Here is a 9,449-nt window from a genome sequence, read left to right as displayed (position 1 = left end):
TGCCTCATTGTAGTAGCTGCTGGTGGGTCTGCCTCCCTCAGGTGTCTTTCCACTCCATTTCATCCTTTTTTAGCCACCAAAGTGATTTTTCTAAAATGCAGGTCTGACCATGTCATCCCCCTCATTTTTCAACAGCCTCCAGTGGCTCCCTGTTACTCCCAGGATCAGATACTAAATGCTCCGCTTGGCCTTCAAAGCCCTTCATAGCCTGCCCCCTCCTCCATTTCCAGGTTTTTTACACCTCACCCCTGGAGCAGGTGGGCTCCCGCTTGCTAGCTCCCTTTTGTTAATCCTCTGGATGGTTTTGTGCCTACGAGTTTCGGATTTCACACATAAAGAAGTGTTTGTGCTGGATAAAGAGGTAACTAGATCAGGTGCCCAAGTCAGTCAGAGGCACCCTTGTCCACAGGCTAATTCAGGCCTGCACAAGGAGCTGGGAGGAGTGTGCCAACCCCCGAAGCTTCAGATTCTGCATGGGACCTTCTGGGAGGCCCTGAGCGCAGGGCCAGGGAGAGAGCGCCATGGGCCAAGGCTGAGAAGGCTGGGGGAAGGAAGGAGGAAGCCAGGCAGCCAACAGGCATTTTAGCATTTGCTCTGTGCTCTCCCCAGGAGGCAAAGGCTCCCTGAGCATCTGAGATTCGGCTTGCTAGGCTAGAAAATGAGATGATGAAGGGCCTCCGGGGAGGTTTTAGACCAGCCGGATTCACCCCTGTGGAGTCACTCAGGGTTTGCCCATCCTTCAGCCGGGAGATTGTGCGTGTGTGTGTGCGTGTGTGTGTGCGTGTGTGCAGCTGTGCATGTGCACACGTGTGTCGGAGGAAGAGGGAGGCACCCAGGGAGTGAGAGGGGACAATGGCCTCAGGGCAACAGAATCACCAAGGCTGTGGCTCCAACCCAGAGCAGGGAAAGCTCATTCTCACCATTCCTCCACCATCAGGACACCCAGGCCCCTCTCCAGGCTTGTTTCTACCCACAAAAGTGGGGGTTGTACCCACGGTCTCCAAACCTCCTGGGCAGGGCGGGCTTCCCATGGGGAACAGCCATCCCTGGGAGCAGTTTGGACTCGGTGATCCCTGGCATCCTCCCGCTGCGGCTGAGGATTCGAGCCAGACGATGACAAATGGATTCTGTCGCGCCTCCCGATGCCCCAAGTGTGAACAGGGACTTTCCAAAGAAATGAGATGGGATGAAAAGGCCGGATTGATCTGGGCTCGGGCCTCCTTGGCCGGAGCTCGCCCGGCGGGACCAAAGGCCTTTGTATCGTGCGTCCAATTCATCTTCGGGCGCTCCTAGAAACAATGGAGCTGAGCGGCAAGGCCACTTTGTGCCCGTCCCAGCGGCCCCGATCGGCCGCCATTCATCAGGAGCCCACACAGGGCCGGCCGGGCCAGGGAAGGCGGAGGCTAATTGCTTCTGTAAGGAGGTAGGCCCCCAGACACGGGGAACAATAGCAGGGCAGGGGCGGGGGCGGGGGGCAGCAGGCGTCAGGCACCCGCCCTCGCTCTCCAGCCTGGCCCCTCGGCCGCCCTTGATGGATGGGGGCACCTGAACCCGAGCCCTGTACGTGGGCACGGGAGCTGGCAGGGGGGCTCCCAGGGGGAGCGGGGAAGCCAGTGGGAGGGCGGCAGGCAAGCTTGGACAAAAGGGCAAAGCAGAGGCCCCCTGGCTCCTGGGAGGTTTGATGTCCTGACATGTAGTCTCCACACCTGTCAGGAGAGGGTCCCTGATAGCCTCTCCCAGCCAAGGCTGCCGTCCAGGCACTGGGGAGCGCCCCTCTCTGGGCAGGGGGAGCCCACCTCCTCCTGAGTCACCCCAAGTTCCCCGGGAGTGGCTTTGGCCCGACACCTGACCCCAGAACCACAGGCCAGCGCCCACCGGTACCTCCTAAAGGCTGCCTGTGGATTGGTGGTGGCTGGTGCTGATTTATTCCCTAATTGGTGGTGCCCTGCCCTGCTCCCCCCCATCCCAGAGAGCGCCTCCAAGCCTCCGGGGATCCCAAGGACGGAGCTTTGCCAACATGGGCCCCGGAGGATCCCAGGCTCGGAGGGGCGCAGGGCAGAGCGCCCAGGCCGGGGCAGGCGATGCCAGGAACCCCGGGCCAGGTTCTGCGGTGGGGGGAAGGATACCCCGGAAGTGAATCCTTCCATTTAGATGCAGAAAAAATGGTGCCGAACAGAGTGGGTGACCCTGAGGGTCAGCCTGGCCAAGGCCCTGTCCGGGAAGCTCCCAGAGGCCCCTGGGGCCCCTGGCCACCGAGCCCGGCCCGGAGTCCCCCGGGAGTGCAGCAGGCTCAGCTCTGCCCCCAGGCCCAAGGGGGGGCATGCTGCCTGCAGCCCAGGATCTCTCTCCCGCCCGCAGCCCCAGGGCCTCCCTCCTGCCCACCCGGGCCTCTGGCTCCTGGGCACCGGCTGCTCTTCAGGCTCCAGGTTTGTGTTTTTAAGAGGAGCTGGGGGGAGGTGAGGGCGGATAAGAGCGCTTCCCCGCCCCCACCCCTCGTCCCCCAAAGCGGCTCGTCAGCAAATCTCTCCCGCTCAGGGCTTGCCAAGAATCTCCTGGCCGGGTCTGCGGGCGCACTGAGCTGGGAGGCGGGGGAGGGGCCCCAAGCTCCCACCTTTGCAGCTGCAGCTGCTTGTGTTGGCTCCAAGCCTGTCCCGGGGGCCTGGGGGGGCTGGGGCCGCGTAGAAACGACTCAGGGATCTCTGGGAGAGCGCCCCCCCACCTCTGCAGGGTCAGCTTCTTCCTCCCCTCCCCCCCACAGGGTCAGCTTTCCTCCCTCCCCCTTCTGCAAGGTCAGCTCCCTCCCCCTTTCCCCCCTCCCCTTTCCCTCCTCTCCCCCCCCCAGGGTTCCTCCTCTGTCACCCAGAGGGAGGGGATTCCTAGCTCCGACTTTGGGGCCTCTATTTGCCCATCTGTGAAATGAGTGTTCAGGACTAAATGATCTCTGAGCCTTCCCCAGAGCTGGAAGCCGCCAGTCGTAGTTACCTCACAGAGCCCTGCTGGAGGCCGCTGGGGGGGAGCCAGGGGGGGGCTTAGAAACCCATCAAACGTTGTCTGGGTTCTATGGGACTTTTCTTTCCGATGCCGTTTGACCTGGGCTGGGGGCCATCAGGGGCCCCAGGGCCCCAGGGCAGAGCCTGCTGCTGGCCCCACGGCTGCCCCTTGTGGAGGGTCCGGGGCTGGGACCTTGGGGCTGTGGGAGGATTCGCACTGGCGGCCTCTGACTCCAAACCTGCTCCATCCCTGCGTGACCCGTCCCATTCTAAGTAAGGCCCCCTCGGTTCTGACGGTCCAGGGCGCCTGTGGATTGGCCAGAGGCCCGCCCGGGGTCTGGGCCACGGCCCCTTCAGTTCCCTCCCGGGCGCGGCCCTCCCAGCCCAGGGCACCTGCCCCCCTCCCACTCTGGGCCAAGGGGAAGGGTCGGGCCGTCCCCGAGCGAGCCGGAGGCCTCTGGCCCGGCGCTGACCCTGAGTGACATCTGCTCCCGCCCCTGCAACAAGTGACGCCACTGATTCTCCCGGCTCTCCCTCACGCAGCCATGAGGTAATGGCCTCCCCGACATCTGCATCCTAACCTAATTAAACCCTAATAGCCTCCATATAGCAAGGGACTGTGATTAGCGGCAGCATCCGGCCCTGCAGACGCCGCGCAATGGCCGAGCCCCCGGGACCGGGATCAGTGTCCGCTTTGGGAAGGGGCCCGGGGGCCGTGAGAGGGGGCGGGGAGGGCAGAGCGGGGGCGCTGAGGTCCCAGAGCCTTCCAGGGACCCCTACTGGGGGCAGGGCCGAGGGGAAGCTGACCTTTGACTTTGGAGAACCCCAAACTCTGGGGAGAGGGAGGTATGGAGGGAGGGCCATTCGGTCCGGCTAACGGAGCAGCCCCAGCTCAGGCCCGGAGGGGCCACGGGGGGAGGCGTGAGCACCCAGAGCTCTTGGCAGGGTGGGGATGGGCTCCCGGTCTCCCTCCTGCCTCCGAGCTTTGCCCCCACTGACGATTCCGCTCAGGCCCCCCCTCTCCCGGGAAGCCTTCGACACCACCAAGCTTGGGCCCCACAGCTGGTGCGTGCCCATCTCTGACTTGTCGCCCCCTTGTCGCCTGCACTCTGTCCAGAGAGGGTGATGGCTGCTCTGGGGGCACCTCCCCTGGCACCCAGCAGTTCTAGCACCCCCTGGCAAACGTGGCAGCCACGTGCTGACTCAGGACAGCCTGGCAAAAGGGGGGGCACCAGAGGAGCTTGTGATAGCCAGAGAGAGAGAGAGACAGAGAGAGACAGAGAGATAGACAGGGACAGAGACAGAGAGAGAGAGAGACAGAGAGACACACACACAGAGACAGAGACAGAGACAGAGACAGAGAGAGAGAGAGAGAGGGAGAGAGACAGAGAGACAGAGAGATAGACAGGGACAGAGACAGAGAGAGACAGAGACAGAGAGACACACACACACAGAGACAGAGACAGAGAGACCGAGAGAGACAAAAGAGAAAGACAGAGAAACAGAGAGACAGAGAGAGAGAGAGAGACAGAGAGAGAGACAGAGAGGGAGAGACAGAGGGACAGAAACATACACAGCACAGAGATATGCAGAGAGAGACACACACACACAGAGAACAGACAGTCAAATTGTGCCTCTGGCCACGGCTACTTCTGGCTTTTTTAGCAGCAAACTGACCTCTCTGTCCCCTGGAGCAGGACTGAGCAGCCCAGTGTGAGCCATCCTAGAACCAGGAGGGTTTCTGGACCTTGGGCCTCCCCTGGAGCCGGCTGCTGCACCAGGTTTTCAGCAGGACAAAGGCAGCGTGGGGCAGGGGGTGGTGGGCGTCTGCTGGGCCTGGCGCCATTTGTGCTGAGTGGGCTCTCGGGGCCATTTCCCAGCTAATCTCTGCCCCCCCCCCCCCGATGCTGCAGGGAGAGGAGCCGGGAGCCTGGGCCACGTTGGGGTGAAAGAATTCCATGGCAAATGGGTTCTCCATGCCTCCCAAGCCAGGCCGTGTGCCCCCAAGGAGCCCAGGACGTGCCCCATTGCTCTAGGAAGCCCCTTGGCCCATTTCCTGCAAGGCTGGGCTCCCCCCATGCAGTCTTTGGCTAGGGAGCCCATGGTGTGTGTGAGAAGCCTCCCTGCTCTCCTGGGAACGCCCACTCAGAGCCCCTCCTCTTGGGCCCTGGATGCTGGCTCTGGGAGGGCCCCCAGAGATGCCCCAGATGACACCATAAACAAATTAGGAGAGCAAGGGATAATTTACCCATAAGACCTTTGGAGAAGATCTTATGACCAAAGAAGAACTAGAGAACAATAGAAAAGGCAAAATGGACAAGTTCGATTACATTAAACTAAAAAGTTTTTGCACAAACAAAACCACCAGAAAGAAGATTAAAAGGGAAGAACAAAGCTGGGAAAAGTCGTTACAACCAGTATTTCTGACAAGGTCTCGTTTCTATATATAGATTGTAAGTATAGATGGAAAAATGCTCTAAATCGCTATTGAATGGAGAAATGCAAATTAAAACAACTCCGAGATACCCTCCCACCTCTTAGACCAAGATCACAGAAAAGTTAATTGTAATGGGCTGAGGTTTGAGTTGATGCACTGAAGTCCCAAGTACATGAGGCTAAATAGTAATTGGGCTATACTCTATTAATATACATGACTGGATAAAGAATGGTCCCTGCCCACTCTCTGTGCAAGTCCTGATGTGTTGTATAGGAAATGACGATTTTGGTGGGTGGAGGCAGAGAGAGAGATGGGAAGAGAAGCTGGGAGAGATTGGGCCTGGGTTCGATACTCCTGGCTGCTGGTCGTGTGGCTGCTGGTCTAGCCAGCTTCTTGACTCAGCTGCACACATTGCTATCGCCGATTCTCTTCCACCTCCGATTCTTCTTCACTGAGAATAAAGACTGACGATTTTCCCCTAACCTGAATTCCTGACTCCTGCTGATTTAAAAATACACGATCTTCACAGCTAAATGATAAACGTCAAAGGGGATGTGGGCAAACTGGGACACTGATGCATTGTTGGTGGAGTTGTGAACCGATCCAACCATTCTGGAGAGCAATCTGAAGCTATGCTCAAAGGGCCATCAAACTGTATATAGTTTCACCCTTTGACCCAGCAGGGCCATTGCTGAGTCTGTATCCCAAGGAAATCATAAAGGAGGGGAAAAGACCCCAGGTGCCAAAATGTTTGTAGCTGCTCTTTTTGTGATGGCAAAGAACTGGAAAAGGAGTGGAGCCCATCAATCAGCGAAGGGCTGAGCAAGCTGTGTACATGAAGATAATGGAGTATTACCCTATAAAAAGGGATGAACAAGCTGATTATAGAAAGACCTGGAAAGATTTACATGAACTGATGCCAAGTGAAACAAACAGAACCAGGACTACACGGTGCCCAGTAACAGCAAGAATGGGCAACGATCAATGAGGAGGCTCGGTCCTTCTCAGGGCTTCCATGATCCAGGGTGTCCCAATAGACTTTGGACAGAAAATGCCCCCTCCCCCCTTCCAGAAAAAGATTTATGGAGATTGAACACAAATCAACACCTGCTCTGTTCCCTTTTTTTCTCTCTCGTGTTTTTCCCCTTTTGCTCTGATTTTTCAAGATTCATAAAGCAATGTATATTCAAAATAAACGAAAAAACAAACAAACGAACACCACCAACAGCAACCAAAAAAACCAAGCTGAGGCAATGGGCAACACCGAGCCTCGGCTCCTACCTTGTCTTCCACCCTGTTCAGTCGGGCTCCAATTGTATTATTCCCTCGATCTTTATTCTTTTCTGGAGAAAGAAACAGATATGATGATGTGGGTGAGTGACAGAGCAGACCCTAACTCAGTTAGACAGGGACTGATGCTCCCTGGGAATAAGGGGGACCAAGGCTCTCCCACAGCCTTCGGGCAACTTTGCCACCTCGGAAGCTGTTTCCTGATCTGTAAAACAATGGAGTCGGTCCAGTTGTTCTTTAAGATTCTCTGAGAGCCTCAGGTCTGCGACACTCTCATCAAAGCCAATGAGTTCTTGCTCCCCTTAAAAGTCCCCCATACCTACAATGTGGTACAGAGAACCAATGCTACCCTTTAAAATACTTCTCTGTTTCTGTATGATTCGTGGTGTATTTTCTTTGCGAACATCCCTCAATGAAACGTTTTTCCTTCCCTACAATTTCCTCTCGGCACAGATTCTACACTGTATTCCTAAAAACTGGGACTAAATGCAAATTTAATAGCCAGAACTCGTTTTGAAGATACTAAGGAAGTTCGGTCCCTAAAACTGGGGTCCTCGGTCTTTTCTGAGTGTGCCATTTGGGAGCCTGGCGAAGCCTCTGGGCCCCTTCTTGGAATGTATTGTATAAAATGGAATAGCTACAACGCGTTAAAGAAATTGTAAACACCCGGATCCACTGACCACAGATGAAGAGTCTGACGGAAGCTCCACAATTAAACCTTTCTTTTGTAAAGTGACCGTCTCCTCTCCTTGAATTCATCATTTCTTTAAATCTTGAGTTTAAATCCAGTCCTTCTTAGGGGTCTCACTTTTACTCCCTGCCCCAACTTAGCAGGACTTGGCACTTGTACAGCAGTGAGGAATGTGCCCCCCGTACTGGAGCACACCCCCCCCCCCCCCGGAGGATGCTCTTCCCCAATTAAAACCTCCCCTAGGATTGCAGCCATATCTATGGCTCTCTAGGACCTCAGTCTCCAATCTGAAGGTGAATGGAAGGTACAGAACTTTACCTGAGACTGAGATGAAAAGAGACGGTTTTCCTATAGACTGGTCCAGCCTGTAAAGAAAAAGACAGGGTCTCTTAGGCCCGGCTGGGTCACCCTGAAGGTCCGAGCCGAGCTCAGGGAGGCCGTGAGCTTGGAGGCTCAGAAACTTCCCAAAGGCTGACACCGTTCCCTGAAATCTCCCGTCACTGGGAGCTCAGCCTCGCCACGTCGGCCTCTCCAAGGCCCCCGGATCGGGTGGGCTCTTGGCCAGGAGGGGAGAGCGCCGACATGGGGCCCAGGAGAGGCCGGAGCCTCCTCCAAGAGCAAGCTCGGCCTGGGGGTCTGACTTCAGAGTCCCTGCCTAAGACCAGCACCGGTCCCGTCACGTCCCATTGCCTCTCAAAGGAGCCCGGTCACAGATGCCTTATGGCTTCCAGGGCCGTTTATCCTTAAAAACACCTCTGGCTGCCGCCGGTCCCGGGTCTGTCCCTTCAGCAGGCTGGAGGTCTTGCTCTGGGGCCCGGGGAGATGCTGCCAGAAGCAGCGAGGGGCTTGCACCCCGTGGGTAGTCGGGGCTCGTCTCAGGGTGGTCCACAACCTCGTCGGCAATGAGGCCTGGCCCAGTGACTGCCGCTGTCCTTGCCCTGCTCCCTCTGGGCCCTCAGAAGTTGGCAGGAGACGTCCTGCCAGTCTCTCCCTTTGTCCCCATCCAGCCGCCAAGTCTCTGCTCACATGGTCCCAGCTTGCGAGGGACTCAGGAGACGTCTGCCACCTTCCAGTCGGAGGGAGCAGCCGCCCTGCTCAACAGCAGCACAACGATTGGAGGTTGGGGCTGCCTTGCCCTCAAAAACTACCAACCAATAAACACTATCAGGTGCCCAGCATGTCAAGCCCTCTGCTAAGCACAGGGGACACGCCCAGAGGCAGACGCAGCCCCTGCCTCAAGGAGCTCACAAAGGGGCTTTCCTTGGGACCAACTGGGGGCCTAGAGCTAAGCAGGTTGGCACGGCTGAGCGCTCTCACCCCACCCGCTCCCAGGCTATGCAACATCCCCCCAGCATGGCCTGCTTTTCTCCTCCACAAAGACCAGGTACTTCTGCATCTAAGCCGAGTCCAGGTGGGGACAGAAGGCAGGATGGAGGAGATGACTCAAGGAGCAGAGGGGCAGAGGGGCAGAGGGGCAGAGGGGCAGAGGGGCAGGGCGATGGGAGTGGCAGGAGCACAGGGACCGGCTTGTTTGTCTTTGCATCCCATCCCCTCAGCACTTGCACAGTTATTGGGTGGATAGATGGATGGGTGGATGGGTGGACGGGTGGATGGATGGATAGATGAATAGATGTATGAGTGGAGAAGTGGATGGATAGATGGATACACCAGCCAGAGCTGGTTCAGAACTCTCATGGATGAGAAGAGGCTGAACAGGGAGACCTTACTGGCTTGACTGGCACCAGATTTGGGTGGAAAGATACACTCAGCTGGGCAGTGGCTCCTGTGTGAATTTATGGGTGGGGCTATTGGGGAGCAGGAGAAGGGGCACCTGGGCCCCCAACACAGCCTAGAGACCTTGGCCTCTGTAATGGGAGGATGGGGCTGTTAACCTCTGAAAGGAAAGTCAGAGCCAGGCCGCCGTTCCCTCGGACCCCCTTTGGCCAAGGGCCCTGGGCGATGGCATGGGGGGAGCGAGTTTGCTGTGGAACACGTGGCGTGGGCCCAGCTCCAAGGCAGCCATCAGGCTCTTGGCCAGGTG

At 57.4% G+C, this 9,449-nt stretch overlaps 1 protein-coding gene across 1 annotated transcript in view; it reads right to left on the bottom strand.

The window, feature by feature from the left end:
• Positions 1-9,449, bottom strand: part of KCNQ1 (potassium voltage-gated channel subfamily Q member 1) — a 191,605-nt gene that overhangs the window by 30,202 nt on the left and 151,954 nt on the right. The window contains 2 exon segments of the mRNA XM_031943601.1: positions 6,709-6,770; positions 7,727-7,773. Coding sequence (XP_031799461.1) covers positions 6,709-6,770; positions 7,727-7,773 — 109 coding nt within the window.

Source organism: Sarcophilus harrisii, chromosome 6 (genome assembly GCF_902635505.1).
Source record: "Sarcophilus harrisii chromosome 6, mSarHar1.11, whole genome shotgun sequence".
In the NCBI taxonomy this organism is placed as follows: Eukaryota; Metazoa; Chordata; class Mammalia; order Dasyuromorphia; family Dasyuridae; genus Sarcophilus; species Sarcophilus harrisii.
Note: the sequence above shows the minus strand (reverse complement) of the source record. Positions and strands in the feature narration are given on the sequence as shown.